This window comes from Cimex lectularius, unplaced genomic scaffold, assembly GCF_000648675.2.
Source record: "Cimex lectularius strain Harlan isolate CLEC.00 unplaced genomic scaffold, Clec_2.1 scaffold32, whole genome shotgun sequence".
Lineage (NCBI taxonomy): Eukaryota > Metazoa > Arthropoda > Insecta > Hemiptera > Cimicidae > Cimex > Cimex lectularius.
In genome coordinates, this window is record NW_019392689.1 from 1,071,332 (window position 1) to 1,092,670 (window position 21,339).

At 33.6% G+C, this 21,339-nt stretch overlaps 1 protein-coding gene across 2 annotated transcripts; it reads left to right on the forward strand.

Annotated features, from left to right (window-relative positions):
- Nucleotides 1-1,439: 1,439 nt before the first annotated feature.
- On the forward strand, nucleotides 1,440-20,037 carry LOC106665088 (vacuolar protein sorting-associated protein 35). Of its 2 annotated transcripts, none has more exons than XM_014391284.2 (15): nucleotides 1,440-1,808; nucleotides 1,877-2,073; nucleotides 13,204-13,327; nucleotides 13,390-13,582; nucleotides 13,633-13,827; nucleotides 13,890-13,973; nucleotides 16,543-16,749; nucleotides 16,805-16,953; nucleotides 17,019-17,226; nucleotides 17,288-17,397; nucleotides 17,455-17,623; nucleotides 17,699-17,878; nucleotides 17,949-18,182; nucleotides 19,586-19,729; nucleotides 19,793-20,037. In XM_014391284.2, exons 2-15 carry the CDS (start codon nucleotides 1,884-1,886, stop codon nucleotides 19,961-19,963), a joined length of 2,358 nt encoding a protein of 785 aa, XP_014246770.1. In that variant the 5' UTR covers nucleotides 1,440-1,808; nucleotides 1,877-1,883; the 3' UTR covers nucleotides 19,964-20,037. The 2 variants fall into 2 exon arrangements, with proteins under 2 accessions (XP_014246770.1, XP_014246771.1); XM_014391285.2 differs by having other exon boundaries at nucleotides 13,390-13,567.
- The last annotated feature ends 1,302 nt before the right edge of the window (nucleotides 20,038-21,339 follow it).

The following is a 21,339-nucleotide window of genomic DNA, read 5'->3' on the forward strand; positions in this document are numbered from 1 at the left end:
AAATTATCCATCCCTTCAGGATGGAATTTCAAAAAATCCATTCTTAGTGGCTATCCATATCATTATAGGAATGGACTGTCAAAATTTCAGTCCTTTACATCCAGCGGTTCAGTCTGTGCATTGTCTGTCAGACAGGAAGTGTTTTGTATATATAGAAGATAGGGATGGAATTTCAAAAAATCCATTCTTGGCAGCTATCCATGTCATTATAGAAATGCACTGTCGAAATTTCAGCCCTTTAGATCCAGGAGTTGGTTTATGCATTGTCTGTCAGTCACGGAACTGTTTTATGTATATAGATTTATGCTGATTGAGCTTGATTCTATATTATTTTGTCCATTTGTTTATCTTATTACAAATCTTTTGAAAGATTTTATATATAATAAACAAACTACAAATCTTATATTCTAATAAGCAATGATAGAATTAAAAGTTCCATTTATTATTTACAAATAATAAAAACCTATTATTTTTAATAGGTTTCAGCAGATGGCTCCTAGCTAGGCTTATTATACTTTGTACCAATTTTTGTATTTTTCTATTTTAGTAAAGTATTACTATAAAAAAAAGTATATAGTAAGTGTGGTATTTAGTGACCATTAATTAATGATTAAAAACATTTTCTTTATCGTGCCAATGTTTTGATCTTCAGGGCCCATATCCATGCCTATATCTCAATAAAGATCGAAACATTGGCATGATTAAGAAAATGTTCTAAATCTCCGTCTCACCAGACCGCATCTCATTTTCTCCAAATAATCATTATCATTATTATTATTTTTAATAGGCATAAATCTTGTTTGGAAATTACAGTGTTATGATGGAGAAAATGTATTGTACATAATTACATCAATTCATCATCAAATTGCTATATTAAATGTTGTCTGGGAAAGTTTTGGGTGACCTAAGTAAACTTTTTGAATAATTATTTTCTCTACTAAAACACAGTAAAGTAACTGTTTATGCTGAGGCATAATCTATTTTATTTTCTTATTAAAAATTAGTAAATAAAAAATACAATTCAGTTTTCTTTATTTTAAGCCTCCGACCTGTGATTGGCCTGCTGAATGATCAGAGGCTTAGTTGGAGGACGGTGTTAGGCTTCTTCAAACCATCTGTTGAATGGTACACACTTGTTTTTCTCTCTGGCCGGGCGCCTTGTTGTTCTCAATATCACAAAATTAGTTAACGTATTTCCCCTTTCAACAAAGTATTCTCCTCTTTATTGCAACACGAGAAAATTATCTTCCAAAATGTGCTGTTCATGTTTCACAGCCAAGGTGTTACTGCATTTCCTGATCATTCCCGGAGGAAAACTCTAAGGCCTTGGAGCTGACTGACGGGAATTATCCTGCAGGAGAAAACTGAGTGTATGAAACATTGCTACTCTCAGCAAGTGATTTTCTAATTTTTCTATCTATACCTTAAACCTAGTTGTTAATTACTTAAGAATTTCATTTGTTTAATTCCGTTTTATTTTATTTTAATTACAATAAGCCTATGGCTTAATCAGTGACCAATCTTTTTTTGGGATGTGAATTTTAAAAATTAGAGGGAAATCTCTTCCCAAGGCGTAAACTCGACCCCTACCGGCGATTCCCTCTTTTCATATCAACGAAATTGAAAACCTGTTTTCAAAAAACCTCTGGTGACGGTCATCAAATAGATAGTTCGGTAGTTTTCCAATTCCGTGACATAAAACAGTTGGAAACGTCCAAAAGTTCGATTTTCCTCCGTGGATATCTCATGTTGGAGCTGTTGATGGTGTAGAAGAGGCGTTATCGACAAGGATTAAAACAACAAAACACGTAAGCTTCTCCCCACGTCCGTTATCGCATCCAAACGCCCATTTAATAACCAGACGACCTCTGCCCAGGCTGAGAATGCAGCATTCCCAGGACAAACAGCAGGAAATGCAGCTGTCCGCCATGCTCGCCAAGGTGAAGGAGCAGGCTTTGGACATGAAGTTGAATCTGGACGACGGCAAGCTGATGGACGCCCTTAAACAGGCGACGGTCATGCTCTCGGAACTCAGGACATCCAACCTAAGCCCAAAAAACTACTATGAATTGTGTATCCTTATCAAACAAAAAACCATAATAAATTTATATTCTATTTGTAGGAAAGAAAACAGGATGGTTGCCCTTCTATTGCTAGTCTTAAAACTGTTACTGACAACTAAAGTAAATAGTCAAGTAATTCCTGTCGTACAGGAGAGATCGTCCAACTACCAGTTGGGTACGGCATAGGGGTCAGAACCACTTAACAATACTTTAAAAAAATTAATTTTATTTGGTTGTCCGGAAAATAATGTGGGTTTTCTTTCAGTTTACCCCTCTTCTACAATAAACTGTTTACGTTGGATGGATTATTCTTCTGTACAAAATGTTTACCTCGTTAGCATTCATTCTCAACCCTTAACCGACAAACCCCCTCCTGGTTCTGGGGTAAATGGCTTGGCCTTCTGCCACCTTAAAACATAAACACAATAAATTGTTGTTTACTTTTATAGAGTGTGTAATATTTAGTGTACGTTAACTAAAATGATTATTTAAAGGTCATGATATGCGGTCTGGTGTGATGTAGGTTAGAAAAACATTTTTTTTATCGTGCCAACATTTTGATTTTTAGAGATCGTTTTCAGGGCTCAAAGTGTGTGTTTTCTGTGCAGTTGTGTCACACGACATACAACCGTGTCCTTCACATAGCCCAAGCCCTGGCTGTCGTGCTCTACCATCTTCGATGGTCTACAGTGGTTTAGGCCCACCAGAAAAGATTAGCCTATAGATAGCCTAATAGAATAGCCCACCTTGATTGAATACAAGGTAGTGTTTGGCTGCGATGTACGACAGCTAGATTTGATTGTTTTATTGATGTCATTGAACGGTTACCTCGGTAGTAGTCAACTCCAAATGTTACATAATGTAAGGGTGTGCTCTAAAGCAGTATTCAAAAGGCTTTGTGAGAATAGCTTAGTCTCTAGACGTCCCTTGACAGATTCTCTATTGCTGGAGAAGTGTCAAGAAGAAATACGATTAATTAGCATCTTGCTTGGACACTTGATCAGGGGGGGGGCTGTTTTTTCATAGATGAGTGCCAGTTTGGTTTGTGACAATCAGATGACTGGGTTCGTATGTGGAGAAGGCTTTGCTTCATTTGCCATGTGTGTGAATCACAGTCTTTTCAAATGCATTCAGTTATGGTGTGGGTTAAAATAAACATCGATGATCATACTGAACTGATTACCAGAATGGATTTTTGACTGCACTAAGGTACATTGAGTTTTTTCTGTAAGCTGTGGTCCAATTAACTCCATTTATTGGAGACAACTTTGTGTTAATGCATCATAATGCTCAACCGTATGTAGCTCAAGTTGTCACCTATTACTTGCAGGATGTAGGGATTACCACAATGAATTGATCAGCATGTTGTCTTGACATGAATCCCATAGAATACTTATGATGACATGATAAAAAGACAGGTTAGACAGCATTCGCCTCCTCCAACAAGCGTTGAAAGCTTCAAGCCACTTTTGTTGAAGGAATGGGATTCTGATTTACAAGGCGAAATCCGATTGCTTACTTATTTGATGCCTAGGAGAATTAACGCCCTCCACCAGACCAGAGGAGATAATACGCATTATTAAGAATAAAACTAGGAAATACAAATAAGTTTTTTGTTCTTTGAGATTATAACGAAAGTTATAAAATAAAAATTGATAAGCGACAATATTGCCGTAGTTGGGAAGCATTCTCATTGGACTTATTCACATATAATCATAGGCAGGAAAGAAAACAAAAGTATAGTTCGTTAGTAGTCGGAAACTATTTTTATTTACATTACTTACATTTGAAAAGTTGGGAAAGCATTCACATTACACTTTTCAATAACAGGCATAGAAAAGGCTGGTTGCGATAAGAGAAGATAAGTATATATATGGCATACTGTTGGGAAGTATTCATATAGCACTTATTCACTAAAACTCAAAAATAGTCGCATTGTAGAAAAACATTTGTTGCTAGAGTAAGTAAAGGCTAGTTCACACTCTTAGACAAAATGCACAACTCGTGTCTATAGACAAAGTTCTGCAATTGGCTGTAGACAAATCGGTAACAAACTACTTGTAGACAAAAACCACAAGTCTATGGTCTCCAAGCTTGGATGGGAAACTTGAGACATATTGCTCAACATTTTGTTGTATGGAAGGTGGAATGGTTGCTCTAAATCTTGTTTCCTGCTTGCACATTTTATTTCCAACCATAAGTAGGAAATTTTCAAAATCTGTGGTGGTTAGCCGGGAGATGATTTCCAGATTAGTCAGATTCAAGATTATTCCAGAAGAGTCAATCCAAATGAAGGACCGTTTGCTAAATGTTCCTTCTCCAACAATGTTTAAGGTTAATTTTCCTTTTTTGATCAAAAATTAAAACTGCACAAGCAGCAAAGCTGCAGGCTGTTATCTCACTCAAGTTATCATGGAAACTAATTTAACTGAGCTGTGCAGGTGTTGGCGCATGACAAAGGTTCTAGATCTCTACAATTTGTTCCGCAACAGTCTACAGACAAAACACAGTCACACGATTTTGTCTATGAGTGTGTACTAGCCTTAAAAGTTGCTATAGTCACTTGTAGATATGTTGCTAAGCAACACTATTGCCGTGGTTGGGAAGCAGTCACATTGCACCACTAAGTCGTAGGTAGGAAAGAAAACAACTGTTAGTAAATTGTTATTTACAACTAGTGTATATTTGAAAGTCAGATAGTTAAAACTGTTGCAGATAAATTCCTAAGTGACAATATTACATTTGGTTGGGAAGTTTTCACATTGCATTTATTTTCTAATAGTTATAGGTAGGATAGAAAACATGAATTTTGTTCAACTGTTAGAAACTTTTATTTACAACAAGTGATTATGCTGTATCGGATACATGCAATGAAAGAAGATAAAATTCTCAACAGTCAACTTGCAAAGTTGCTTCTAAGACAATATTGCATATGATTGGTTAGCATTTAAATAGTACTTATTTGCAAATAGTCATAGAGAATTAATGCAGACGCTACATCAGGTACATATAATAAAGGTAATAAATGTATGAGTCATGTGCAAAGAAGTTGCTAAGGGAAAAGTTTGTTTACAGTTGAGAGGCATACATATTGCACTTATTCATTAACAGTCTAAAGGCTGCTTTGCTAGAAAGAAATATATATGTAATTAAACAGTCAGCAATTAAAACCTTTTGTTAGTTAAAATTATGGTTTATACTGGAGATCAGGGTGGCTGAGTGGTTAGGACATCCGACTCGTATTTCCTCGTATTCTCGTATTATTGTGGTTATGGGTTTAATCCGAGCATAGCCCCTGGAATTTTGATAATATTTCAATGGTTACATCTAATTAGTTTTTTCAGTATCAAGTCGATTAAACAAGGTAAAAGTACCGAAAGTGAAGAAGTACCACAGTGACAATGTTGCAGGGTTGGGAAGAATTCACATTGTACTGATTCATATAGAATAGTGTCCAGGTGCGTTGTAGGATAGTAAATTTTAATTTTGTTAAATTGTTAGTACATTGAGATACTTTACAACGGTAAGCCGGCGACCAAGAGATTTGTCATGCATAAGTAGGCGGTATCTCTCTGATGGGAGTACTTCAGTAGCAGTGACTCAAGTCACTGTCGTATGGGTACTAGGCGACCTGACTTGTTAGTCTCCAAGTCTTCCAGTCTCTCAGTTGCTTTCATATCACTGGCGTGTGGTATAAATGAATAAGAGTTCATTTTAAAATTTGAGGCAGTCCTTTTGCATCAACGAATAACATACAATTTACATATATTCTTTTCAATGTAAAGATATACCCACAACTTTCTTACTTTTCTCGATCTGTAGTTGTAATAATAATAAGCATTATATATTATCATCACTACTAGAATCACTAGACATTGTATATAGGAAAGAGGACACAAGGAAGCGCACTTTACCAACAGGCAATATAAAACTGATTGATTTTTCTATTCGTTTCAAACTGCAAGCATCTTGGTAACACAGGCTACTTGAGTTGTCCAAACAACCAGTGATATAGCTGGTGATGAGATGATATACCCACAACTTTCATACTTTTCTCGATCTATGACGGCGGTAATAATAATACTGCATTATGATAATGTGACTAGGTTTTAGAAAAACATTTTCTTTATCGTGCCAATGTTTCGATCTTTATTGAGATCATCTTCAGGGCTGATCTGATGTTTGTTTTCTGTGTAGATGTGTCATTATTGTGGGTCGTGTTGAGAGTGCCTTTATTTAGTTGAAATCTGTACATAGAATCCCATGTTCTTCGTTCTTATCGTGTAGAAATGTGTGGTGTTTAGCGACCGTTAGTTAATGATACTTTTGGAGATTGTGAGATGCGGTCTGGTGTGACGTAGGTTTAAAAAAAAATTCTTGATCGTGTCAATGTTTTGACCTTTATTGAGGTCATCTTCAGGGCTCAGAGTTTGTTTTATGTGTAGATGTGTCGAGAGTACTGGAGATGAGATGACATATTTCCATGTGAATAGGGCCATGCGTAACATCATGTTTGCAGTACCTCACATGGGAAAGAAGACCAAGATATAACGCTTTCAGTACCCATGTAGATGTAGGGACGAGTGCAATATCATGCTTTCAGTACCTGTGTAGAGGTAGGAATAAGCGCTCTTAGTGATTGTATGAAGGTATGGGCTATTTGAGTTGTCTACTCGCCCAGTCTTTTTTGAAAATTTATTTATTACTAGTATTTACTGTACATATCAAGTTAATATGAAAGTTAGAAGATAACAATAGTATTTGTCAAGTAAAAATATTGTATCCAGTTGGGAAGCATTCAATTGCACTTATTCACTAACTGACATAGAATAGGCCAGTTTAGGAGTCATATAATATTATTATGCATGGTAATTGAATGACTTTTGGATTTGAGGATTAGATCAGGGGTACAGATTGAAAATGAGATGTAAAATTTGTTGTACATTGTATTATTAAATATATAAAATGGACAGTTGAGGATCTTGTATACGTTTGATTAATTCCATGAGGGTTGGAATGTTTGGTCAACCTTTTAGTTTCACAAACATATCGTCTTGTTTATTTATAGCCAACTTTGGGCTTTTTCTTGTCTTTTCAGTCTTGAATGGTAGGTTTTGTGGTTCCTCCTAGATTCACAAGAATCACTGGTTCCTCCTAGATTCACAAGAATCACGTGATCAGAAAACCAAGAACAAGTTCCTTTTTTTAAAGAATGAAAGATAAGATTACACATTAAATTGGTTGGAAATAATAAATGACTGTCATGAAAAGGAATGGGCAAATTAATTAAAACAAACAACATGAAAGATAGGTTGGGTGAATTAGAATAACTAATGGTCAAGAGGTTTAGAATGCGATTTGAGTGATTGATAGAAATTGATTAGATCATGGTCAAATGGGATACAAAGGTTGTTCTGTTTTGTATACATAAAACAAATTCAATTTATTAAGCAAACTCTTTATTATGGAAGCCTGAAAAAGATAAGATTATATTAGAATGGGTGATTTGTATCAAGAAAATTAATCTTTCAATGAATTGATATGCCTGATATGTATAAAAGACATATTGTTCTTCTCTCTTGTTATAAAAGTAGAACCTGTCCCCCATTTATGATCTAACATTAAGTCGCTATATATTTTTTGTTTTATCATAATGTTCAATAAAATGGAAAAACTAAGCAAAATCAGATGGCTTGATATTGCATTCCATTGCTATAATTCCATTCTTTTTCCAAACGACAAAAACAGAAAATTAAAATGGCATAGAATTACATGACCATATTCCTAAAAATGCATAAACAATTAATACCCCACCTTAGAACCTTTGTCCAGCAGTTTGATCATTACTAATTGAAGTATTCACTTATAAATAAAAAAAAAGAAAATTTATTTCTTGTTTAAATTAGATTTTGAGAATATAGTAAAGCTAAAAATTAACATCTTAATTTGCATACGTTTAAAACACTAAAATGTTGACAAAAGGCCTGTATTTAAATCCAGTTGATAGCCTTAAATTATATTTAACAGAAATCAACCATAATACAAAACACCTTTTCTATTATTTAAAAAAAATTAGTGCTTGTTTGATAATTATCAGCATGGTTTGGCTTATCAAGACATACAATCTGCACTGAGACGCAAAAAAAAAAAGTGGCCATCCTTAATATTTTTAATTATCTTCTAGAATCCTCCACTGATAATCTTAGTGATGGTAGTTTGATTTTTTTAAAGTTGTGCCATATTTAAGTTTCAAATTTGTTTGAGTGATGGTACTGTTGGAAGATGGACAAAATTAAACATATTTGGCCAGTGTGCTTCCAGAACAACTACCCAAAGGTCCCCATGGGTCTTCCATCACTACTATGAAGGCATGGGTCAGGTCGCCATCACGTCTCAGAGAGTTTTATTGTTTCTAATGTATTCCGTAATCGACATTCTACCACTATTGAGATCAAGTAATGATTGAATAAGTGAAATGTTAATGTCAGGTTAAACACTGTAAGGCAGATTTTCAAAAGTTGGATTACATGCCATTGGTCCAGAACTTCTGACAAGGCACAAAACAGTCAGTTAAGTTTCTCAAGAAATCTCTTTAATTGGTCTGAACTCTGAACTAGATTGGACTAAAACTTGTTTTCGGGTGAGTCAAGCTTTTGTTTGAGGTCTTCTGTTTTGTGGGGTTGGGAGGTTAGAAAAGAACAGGAGAGCAATATATCTCTGCAATATTTTCACTCCAGAGAAGCTACAGAGGTGGTGGTGTTACGGTTGTCATTTCTGTGGAAGGTTGGAAGAAGGACTTGATCTTCATCGAGGGTTCCCTAACAGCTGCATGAAACATTGAAGAAGATGTGTTTTATAAATTGTTTCTTTTATACCACTAATTGGTGACAAGTTTTATTTTTATGCATGGAACAATATACAAATAATTTCTTAAAGCTCTTTCTTTAAATTTCTGTCAGGGCTTCCATTTTATACAGTATACAGTTTTATTAAAGGCTAAATTTTTAAATCATGCCAACATTCTATCAATATATTTTTTCATATCGTGTGGTACTGTCAAGTGAATTGCTTCAGCTACATTCTTGAGTTTGAACTAACCTAATAGTGTAAACCATAATTGTTGACAAGATGATCATGTCACTAGAATATCGAAAACAGGTAACTCACCATGAAGTGACTGACTTGGAATTGAAAAATAATGACAACAAAAATTTGAGCGATTTGATAACTCACTCTAATGTTTTATTGCTTCTTACATATCTTTTTATTTAATTTTTTCAGAAACTGTGCTAATAACAATAGATTCTACAAAACTAACAATATGAAGGTTTATTCCAGTGATGGAAATTAAAAATTGATATTTTTTAACTTTAAAATATTCCACTGCAACGTTTATTTATTTATTTTCTTATTTAGGAGAGGTATTTTGTAAATAAATCTAATAGATCGGCTAAAATTTTGTTAAACATTACTATTAATTATAACATTATTTATAAATGTTTTATTACAAGTAGAACAACAAATATTTTTTCCCTGGTTTAACGTCCTTTTATCACGTGATCAAATTATCCATAGGTTCTAACTCCTTAACTTTATAGCTTTCACATAAGATAATAACTATATATAAATATGAAGGGAATGTTTGAGATGATTGTCCTTATACAAAAACCCTATACATCATACAAATTTCAGTTCTTCCTATTATCTAAGGTAATTCTTGATCATTTTAATTGTTGTGATATGCAATTACTTGTAGACTCACTATTTTGACCTCTTGTTTTTGATTCTGTATAATTATTTTAAATGATGTAACCAGCTGAAAATGATGGTTCTACTCACACACAAGAATTAAGAAAACAGTTTGTGAGTAAAGCTCTCTTTTTAGCCAATTAATTGATGTGATTCATTTTACCTTAACTATATTTTAGTTATAACTATTTAAATGTAATATTCAACTCCCATCTTAATATTTTGTTTTATTGCTGTAGTAAATACCACTATAGAATATACAATTTTGATATTAATATTTAAAGCAAAGAAACAAATCACCATTCATATTTCTATAATATTCTTAGTACATATAAAGATTTAAACAAGTTAAATCCTAAAATTTGTTCCAATTAATAATATGTACTATGTGAAGAAATGCTTTGGTCTTTGTTTTTGTTGGTCTTATTCAATATTATGAATACTAAGATATTGCATTAGAATATTGAGTACTCTCGGGTCGATGACTGCTGTGTGAATGTAATTTATTAATGCAAATGGGGCACTTATCCCCAATTACCCCAAGGAATATCGAGTACTCTGGGGTAGTGTAAATGAATGAGCGAATTTAATTTATTAACATGAATGAAGAGGTTTATCCCCAATTACCCCGAGGAATATCCAATACAGTAATCTCTTAACCTGAATAGGTGTTTGGTTCTACAAAACTGCAGTAAATGTTAAATCCGCGAATGTTGAGTCTATTTTCCTATGTTATAAGGAGGGTTACATTCCATGACGCCAAAAATTGAGATACAATTCAGAACTAAAAAAAAAGTTTACTCAGAATAAATGTAATAGAAGACATAACAGTGTTTGAACATGTTAATTGTTTTCATTGCTTCTATTTTTTGATGTGCAAGGAAAGAAATAATTATTAATTGTTTGCTGTTTCGCCAAATAATTAATTTCTTTAAGAATTCCCACATAAGGATTTGAAGCGGCCTCAACATCCCTTTTAAACTTAAAACTTCGATTTAAAGATGGGTCGAAATCCATTGTGTTTTTAATAAGTTGGTCCCTCAAGGTTAAAATTTCCCTGCGTTGTTTTGAAGAAAAGCTTTCTTTGGCTTGCATAGAAAATGTAAAAAAAGTAATGTCCAAAATTTTTATTCTTTCACCAGCGTCAGGACAGTTTTTTTTTCCGTTTTGGAAGAGGATGCATTTTGTGACCCAAAATCCACAAGAGAATAAAGCAAAATGAGAAGAAAGAAGGAACAGCGAGTTGAAAGCAAGCAAAAGTTTTCTGAGAATCAATTAGAGCCTCCAATCCAGTTTTTAAAGAATTATTTTTGATACAAAAATAGTTTACCAACTTTTTTTTTTCTGTGAATAAAGAAATCGGACTTTGCAGATGTCAAAACATTCCTCATTTTTTCTTACGTGAATAGTGAAAACTGCAAATGTCAAAACCGCAAGTGTTAAGGGATTGTTGTACTCTGGGGTAGTGTAAATGCTCACCACTTTATCATGTTTTATCTTTTTTCTGTCTTTGTGTGGATTTGTATTATTTTATCCATGATTGAAGAGGCCCTAAGGTACAGAGAGGCCTGCAAGAAGATAAAGAAAAATCAGTTACATCATAAACAGTCTTACTTGGCTGAAGAAACGGGAAAAAACAAGATTAAAACTGAGAAAGAGAGGAAAAGAATAGGGAGCTGGTGATGACCAATGTAGTTTGCCTCCTCCTGTTTCGCAAGAATTAATTTACTTTTAAAACCTAAAAAAAAGCTGAAAAATGATGATATAATTAAATTACATTAAATAATTAATCAAATATACAAAGTGCACAATTTATATTTGGTCAGTGGCATCAGTTAAGGTATTCTCACAGCAATTCAACACTGGAAGGTACCTGGTCGAATCTCAGCGGTCCTGAAGTAGAATTGCAATTTTGAAGAGATTTTCCCTACATCTGTCATGATCTGTTCTCGATTCAACAAGACAGGCCCAACTCTGAATCCTTTTTATGAGAAACAGAGCCCCAGAGGTCTTGACCGAACCTGAATACAGCCGATCAGGTGCCTTTTTAAAATAAAATTTAATTAAAGTTTAAAAACAATTTATTAAACACACAAGAAAATAATAATTAAAACCAATAAATTTCCTTTTAAATTTTAAACAAACAATTAAAACTTTTATAAATTTAAATAAACAGTAATTTCTTACAAAGCGTTTGCCAGACCATTTAGAACCAGGGTGGATATGTACTCACTATTTCCAGTCAATTCGTAGTGGACTGAAACACTCTATTTTAGGGAATACAACACTTTTGAGGATCGCACACTTCTCTTGTCTCTCATCTACACGGAATCTTGTTCACCTCTCCGACTCGACTGTCTCGTCCCTATCCTCTTTTATTTTTTTACTTTAGGCCTAATCATGAAATCTAAATCATAACATTGTCACTTTGAAATCAATTGAAATGTGACACATCTACATAAAATAAATCTCCCTTTTTCTCCCAACCTTTCTCTTGCTAATCCGAGGATACCTTTTTAGCCTGTAGAGTTTATTTTGTGTGTCTTAAGTTATCGAGTATTAGTTGTAAAAAGTTATAATTTGTTATTTCAAATGTAATTAATTTGTTAAAGTCGTGAGGTACGGTCGAGAATGAGGTAGTTTAGAAAAAACACCTTTTTCATTTTTTTACCATTGTTTCAACCTTTATTCGGGTCATCTTCAGGGCATAAAGTGTGTTGTTATTCTTGGGGTGTCATGTTTTGTGTGAAAATGTGAAATGTGAATTTGTATTCTGCTATGATTGGCATCTCTCAATTTTCAGATAAACATTTCTTAATTTAAGAACCTATCTGCTGCTGGATCAACACTATTTTAATGTCCTTTTAATAATATCAGACTGTAAGATAATTTGGATTTGTCCAAATATTTATATTTTCATTTTAATGTGAAATTGATTTTTTTTTTTTTTTAAATAACATAAAGTTAAAAACCTAAAAGACATACACTTTTTGATTATTGTTGCACCTAAATGTAAACTAATGTTTTTTACACCTTACATTACAAATATTTATACGTTTAACAAGAGAAGACGAGAGACCGATTTTGATAAAACTTTTCTTTGTAATTCTATGACCTAAGGACCAAAAAATAAAAAGTTTAAATAATTTGTCATTTTTTTAAATATAATTTTCTGTCTTTGTTGCATATATATTTTAAAGTTATTATATATAAATCAATCTGTTTTTCATCTAGGATAAGAAAAGAACTGGAGACACTGAATTATATTAAATGATAATAAATTAATATGTACATAAAACATGTAATTAATATTGGTTATGGTATTTACAGTTATTTTTGCAATATATTAAAGTGAGTCAATTTAATTTCCTTAACTTAAAAAGATATATAGATATGACAATTTCAGATCAGCTCAGACACTTGGAACTGTATCTCCTTGATGAGTACCAAAAAGGAAGAAAAGTCGCAGACTTGTACGAAATAGTTCAATATTTTGCAAATATACTTCCAAGACTGTAAGTCGATTAAATTTGTTTGTACGAAATTATATGTTAATTAATAAGTTAATTTATTTTAGTTATTTGCTCATCACTGTCGGATTAATATATATGAAAACCAACCCTAGCCTGCGACCTTCGATAATGAAAGACCTGGTCGAGATGTGCCGTGGGGTTCAGCATCCTCTAAGGGGGTTGTTTCTTAGGAATTATTTACTGCAATGTGTGAGAAATATATTGCCCGACACGCCTGATGAGGTCAATGGTGGAAAGGTATTATTAGTTTTCATGGAATTTAACGTATTTCAATAATATTTTTGTAGGTCCAAGACTCGATTGATTTTATTTTAATGAATTTCGCTGAAATGAACAAGCTTTGGGTTAGAATGCAGCATCAGGGCCATTCGAGGGAAAGAGAGAGACGGGAAAAAGAGAGGGAGGAACTCAGGCTTTTAGTCGGGACCAATCTTGTACGGCTGTCACAACTAGAATCAATCACTCTTGACAAATACTGCAAGGTAAAAAAATAAATATAAAATTAAAATTTTTAATGTGGCATTAACTTTTGTTCATACTCTAGCTTGTGCTTCCTGGAATTTTGGAACAAGTTGTAAGCTGTAGAGATGCAATTGCTCAGGAATACCTTATGGAATGCATTATTCAGGTATGTTTAAATCAAATTTTATTATATATTATGAATTCTTTTAAATTATTTAATTTTGTTTATTATTAACTAATTATTATAATAATTAATTAACTGAATTGAGTATACTAATAATACAAATGATAATAAATGATATTTGCTAATATCATAAGATAAACAGTGTCACATTACAGCTTAAATAACTGCTTCCTCTCTTTTCTACCGGCTGTTTCTACGGCTTTTCGCCTCTTACTGCCAGGTCGGAGGGTTTTCTTATTCATGACATTTGAATAGTCTTCACTTTTATTTTTCACAGTGGGTTGTCAGAATTTACAGACCTTGAGTATGGACATCAGTATTGATCATATTTTACGTTTGTCTTTTATTTGATGCCCATTCCGGGATGGACCTCGTGGCGGCGGTCTGCTTTTACAGGGACTGGAAATTATAACACAGTCTGCCAATTTTCTGGCGTCATACAATGATTATTCATGTTGTCCTGCACTCATTTATACAGGCGTATTATTGCATACANATATATATATATATGTACATAACGATTTAAAATAACAAAGTAATTCTTCACACACAATTTAACCTTCTTTGCCAGTCAAGCTTAAATAACCATACTCAGATTAAATATTTTCAGCAAAATGGTCGCTTCAACTTACATTCCCATTAGGCAGGGTGCCCAATGGAGCGATGCAACATGAAATGCAGCAAATAATGCGATAAGCAGTTTGGCACCATATTGCTTACTACGGGTATTCCTTGTGTAAGCAATGAAACCACTGCACACCAGTGCGATCACGATGCAATGTCAATGATTATTATTAGGATCATAGCGGTTGAGGTGACACAGATTGCCAATTGCTACAGGAAGATGTCTCTGCTGCTATTTTTTTTATCTAAATAGTTGAACAGGTTGCAAGGAAAAAGAGCAAAAAAAATGAAGCGGAAAATATTATTAACTTTTTATTAGTGTATGCAATATTTTCTCGTTTTTCTGCTTTTGTAAGTACCAGTAAGCAATTATGGCATCCTCCTCAGAAGAGCTCATGATTACATTTTGTAGAAAGGTACTGTGGTATATAAATGTGCCATGGGCAATGAAAGATAGCTTCATGTTGCATCACCTATCGCATCGCTCCAGTGGTCACCCTGCCTTAAAGTCAACTCGAACTGTAATAACTTAAATTAATAATTCAAATTGTTTAATTTCCCCCTGAGATTTGAGTTATCAAGAGTCGACTGTATTTTAAGTATTTTTCTTAATTCAACTACCCTCTCAAGTTAACTTTTCTTTGTTGAATTGTCTTCTCAACAAAGGATTCCATTCACCTATGTTCTATTGTACTCACACTGATCTACTTTTTTTCTCTAAGTGTTCTATGTATGTTCTAAGTTTCTACTTAATAATTCCTGATGTCCCACCATTCTGACATTTTTGGGTGTTGGTGTTTCAATTATTTTATTTCTTATAATTTTATTTTGACGGTCCACAAGGAAGTATCCCAACCTATGCAGAGGACACCGTAATCTTATTAGCACACTCCAATCATATCCTAGCCACGGAATCACCTTATTACCGACTGGTGCAATTGGTGGCAGATCAGGTTGAATGGGCTAAAATACTAATGTTACATTTACGCTCAAACATCAACTCTGCCATCAGTGCACATTATCAAGATAACACCACCATCGACCAGTTCACTACCTTGGGCTTTACTTAGATAGAAGACTTATGTGGAACCCACTTATAAGTTGTTTTTTTCTTTTACAAGAGTTTGCAACAGCAGAGGTCATATAAACAAACCCTCAGGTGTTTTTTTTTTGCAGCAGGGCCGATGGATTCGAACACGGGACCTTTACCTTACAGTGATGAGTGTTGTGTCAATGCCTAAACTGTAGCAGCCACTGACGCCCCTGAATACATATAAGATTAAAATGACAAAAACTAACAAAAGATTTGGACTGCTCAGGCACCTACTAGGACCAAAATCAACACTTAACAAACTAGCCACTTACAAAACACTCATAAGACTATCTAGTCTTACAAAGTCAAACTGTTGGGCTCAGCTGAATCATACAGCATCCAAAGAATTTGATCCTTTCAGTCTAAAGTTCTCGACCTTGAGGATACCTCAATGCTCCGTCACCAATCAAATGTTCCATAAAGACTTTACCCGTTTGAGAGAAGCCCATTCATGAAGAATCAACACAATTCCTCAATTTCCATTCTAAACTATCCCTCCACCCTAACCCGCTACCCCTGTTTCCTCAACGACTCTCCCTTACAATCCTCCACGCGATTTAAATGATGATGGCCTCATCTCCTATCTTAACTCACCCAATTAAATAAAATATAATTCCAGCACTGGTTGGTTTCTCTCCCTACTGCCTCCTGCTCTGACAGATCTGTATATAATTATACTATTTGCTCAATGTATGTTTTGTTCAGATAGCAATAAATCAAATAAATAAATAATTTCATTTAGTTTCCTTTAATTTTACATCATTGCACTGCTGTGGAGGACCTTACACGAAAATGTGTTTTATAATTTTCAATTTACTGAATTTGTATTTCTAGGTTTTTCCTGATGAATTTCATTTAGCCACACTTACCCCTTTTCTACGTTCTTGTGCACAACTTCAGCCTGGCGTTAACGTGAAGAATGTGGTTATATCACTAATTGACAGGTTGGTCGGATATGCCCTCGGACCAGATGTTGTCGATGCACAAGCTGTTTCACAACTTTTCGATATTTTCTCAACCCAAGTTTCTGCTATTATTCAAGTAAGTTCTTCAATCTAAAAACTTAAATTCACATAATATTTTATGTTAATTATAGACAAGGACTGATTTACCAACTGAAGATATGATTGCCCTTCAAGTCTCATTAGCTAATCTGGCTCTAAAATGCTATTCAGACAGGATAGACTATGTTGATAAAGTTTTGCAAACGACACTTGAAAATTTTGAAAGAGTTCAACTTAAAAAGTAATTGTTTAATATATTATTTATGTGTTTATAAATACCTAATTTTTTGTTTTTGTTCTTTTAAGGGTTGAATATGCCGGCCAGATTTCACGAGAATTAATGCGTCTCCTTTGCATTCCCATACAGGCGTACAACAATATATTAACTGTTCTCATGTTAGAACATTTTACGCCTCTCCTTAATATTCTTGATCAGCAGGGAAGAAAAAGCATAGCTACATCTATTATTGAAAACTGCTTGAATAGCAATACCTACATCGGCGAGCAGAATGAAGTATGCGACTCAAATCAAATTGCAATTAATAAATAATCGAATTAATACAATAATTTTATAGGTTGATTCAATATTGACGATTATCGCTCCACTTATTCATGACGAAGATGAAAAAGATGTGGTTGAACTGGATGCCGAAGATTTCGCCGAAGAACAAGGACTTCTTGGAAGGTACATAAGAAGTCTCATTTAATCATTCACTTGCTGATAAATTTTTGTTTTCCACAGGTTTGTGCATCATTTGAAATCAGACGTAGCTGATCAACAATATCTAATATTGAGCTGTGCAAAGAAGCATTTTTTGAAAGGCGGAGAGAAGAGAATAAAATACACCCTGCCTCCTCTTATATTCCAAGCTTACCAACTAGCATTTAAGTATAATGCAATTAAGCAAGAAGTATATATTTTTTATAATGGATATCAAACTTAAATTAGTTTTTTGGAATGTAAACTTTTTTTTTTATATATGTAGGATGAACTTTGGGAAAAAAAGTGTCTTAAGATCTTTCAGTATTGTCACCAGACGATTATGGAGCTTGTAAAAGCAGAATTTGCTGAACTTGCACTTAGGCTATTTCTACAAGGGACACTTGCAATTGGAGAAATACGCTTTGCTAATTATGAGACCATAGCTTATGAGTTTTTATCCCAGGTAGTAAAAAAAATAATTAATAGTAATTAACAAAAATAAATATATGTATACATTTTTTTTTTCTTTTTAGGCGTTTATCCTGTATGAGGAAGAAGTTTGTGATTCCAAATCTCAGCTTGGCGCAATAACTCTTTTGGTCGGGTCTTTTGAAAGGATGTCGTGCTTTTCACAAGAGAACACCGAGCCAGTAAGAAACCAGTGCGCACTGGCCGCGTCGAAGCTGTTGAAAAAGCCGGATCAGTGTAGAGCCGTGTCAACGGCAGCACATTTGTTTTGGTCGGGCAAAACTTCAGATGGCAAACAGGTATTTCAATTGATCTGTGAGTTTAACATTTGTTAGCAACGATTCTCCTTGATATACAATTCAATTTTGCCATCTTCTGTAACTGTTCTGTTCAGTTGGTTCTTGTTAATTCGAAACTTGATAAGTCAAATTTACTGATATGATCTCAGCAGGTCACTGTGGTAAATCGACAAATCCTGTGTATTTTAATATGCTCAGTGATAAAAAATATTCTAATAGGGGGAGAGAGAGCATTCTATAAATTGAAATGGTGCCACTTCCTCTCTTAATAATTGAAGCATTTGCTTGTGATATAATTTCCACGTATAGTTTACATCGCTGCAGCCTAATGTTTCTTTCAATTTTCTCTAGTTTGTTATGTTCATCGGTGAGTGTTTTGTCAACGTGTTCTCAGCACTGGCCACTTTGGAAAATGATTTATTGTAGATTTAGACTAAGGACACATGCCACATTGAACCAAAAGCCACTTCATGATATACATATATATGTATATAAACAGTTGTGCAGTGAGATTGGAATTGAGTGCTTGGTGTGGCCAGTTTGAAGTCCAGATTTGAACCCAATCGAACAAATTTGAGACCAAGCTAAGCATCAAGTATGACAGCCTTAACACCCTAGTAGAGTTGGGAACGGCTGTTCTTGATGAATGGGAAAGAATTCCTCGGGATTTTATCAGATATCTTTTTCAAGGAATGAAAAGGCGTTTAAAGGACGAGATTCAGGCCAGAAGTGGAAATACTCATTATTAAAGGGGATAAAAAGTCTTTTTACATTTTTATTTGTTTTAGAATTTTCTGTTTTTATCAATGAGGTGTTAATTAGGTAATAAACATTTTTTTAAATGTCTTATTTTTACAACCAAACATATTTTTGGTAGACAAAATATGAATAAACCTAAATGCATTAAAATTTAAGGCTAATTTTTTCCAACAATGTATTAAGAGTCGACTGTATTACCTAAACCAAATATTTTAAAAATAAGCAGAACAGGATGATCACAGTTGATGACAATTACTATAAATCATACTTGGCAGAAGGTATGATACCCCTTATTCATACCCCATTCTGCTTTTATATTTATTCAGATGTGTTTCACATTTTGCCATCTTCTATGCCTCCATACTTATCATACCAAAGCAGAAATAAAGAGAAGAGGGTGATCATTAATTTGAACATTTGATTTCAGTTATGATCACTCATCATATTATTCTCCTTATCACTTTTAGTTTCATATAAGTGTGTTTTGGTATTTTGCTACCATCTGTGATGTATAAATCATACATAGGCCAGGAATTTTGGCAGAAAGCAAAACCAAGTAGATCAAGACGATCTACGATTATGTTCTCCTGATGAAACTATTAATTTATTTAATAAAATAGTTAAAATTTTTGTATTTGTTTTAGTTACAAGATGGCAAAAGGGTTCTTGATTTTTTAAAAAAGGGTTTGAGAATCGCTCATCAGTGCATGGACGTGTCAGTTCAAACACAGCTGTTTGTCGAATTGCTCAATCACTACATCTATTTTTATGAAAAAGGAAATGAAATGGTATGTCAAAAGTATAAAATAGTCATATTTGTACAAATATTGACGCCAATTTTTTTTTCCCAGGTGACCATAGCAATTTTGAACCAGCTCATCGGAAAAATAAGAGAAGAGTTACCAAATCTTGGGTCAAACGATGAAACTGAACAGATTTCAAAACATTTGAATAACACGCTGCAGCACATTAAAGACAGGGCTGCCAGCGGTGAAGTCGACTACAAAGGACTTGCGTTATAATGACCTACATTTATTTGGTAATCTGAGCTTTAGATATCTATAATTATTAATTTATTATACATACATGAAATATACAGATATATATATTGTATTAATTGTTTAAAAAAATAAATAAATTTATTAAATTAGGTATTAGGAATTTTTCTTTTTCGTGGCTTCCTGAACTTGTTTAATAATGAAGTAATGGTACATTAGATACCAGATCAAAATTTATTGTATATATTTTTTATTTTTTCTTCTTCTAAAATAGTTTTTTTTATTTATTAGGGTTTATACCAAAAAAACAAGTGGTTGTTGATTCTTTTACAAAAGGTTAGTTTATATCAAAAACATTTGAAGGGGTTAAATCCATACTGGTGTAAGACACTTTTTTTGTCAAAAATAAGGTAAATCCAGACTTTTTTTAACTCTCCCCCTTCCCTGTCATACTGTAGGGAGACGTTATACCGACGGATCTGCCGTACTCCAAACTTAATTCAAAAGTGCGCATGGGATTTGTTGTTTTGAGACTTAGTTCCTATATGGTTGCTAAGGAATTAGGAGGGGGAAGGGACTTAAAAATGAGAATTTAAACTGAATGGGTTTTTTCTCTCTCACATGTGTACGTATAGATTTTGTCAACAATTAAATTAATAAATAATATAAATAAGAACTAAACTGTTAAACATAACATAGTTGTATTTTATACATATATGCATACTTAAAACTTTGTTCTGTCAAATTTTATGTAAATATTAAACTAAATTAAAGAAACAACCGGATTCATTTCAGGCCGTTTCTCACCCATCATCAGGAAACCCTCACAGTCTCGCTTTCTTTCCCACAGCATTTACATCCTGTAAAACCTCCAATTGTCTCTCCTCAAAGAAGGACAATAAGAGACAAGTGTGAAATAAATTTGCCCTTCTTTGTGGAAAGTGAGACCACGAGGGTTTCTTGATGATGGGCAAAAAATAGCCCGAAATGTACATAAAAAGGATAAATATGTTTAAAACAAACTAAATTGTAAAGGAATAAAAAAAAGGGGGGCGTGGGTGGCCGCGGTAATGGTTTAGGTGTTGACACGGCAACATTTAGGAAAAAAGAAAAAGTATTTATAATAATCAGACTGCATGGAATGTGCAATAATTTTTAAAAAATTGTAAAATCCCACCAAATTGAGTTTAGTATCTACTAAAATTTATTATATATCTAAACCTGTTCTGCATAGAACCGAATACAGATTGTCACTGATGTGTCCTATTCTTTGAAAAGTATTTACAAATACAATTACAAGGACTTCTGTTTCTTTTATTGCACTTTAAAAGAAACCCAAAATACGGGAGTGAGGACACAGGAAATATAAAATGATAGATTTTCTATTCAAACCACAAGCT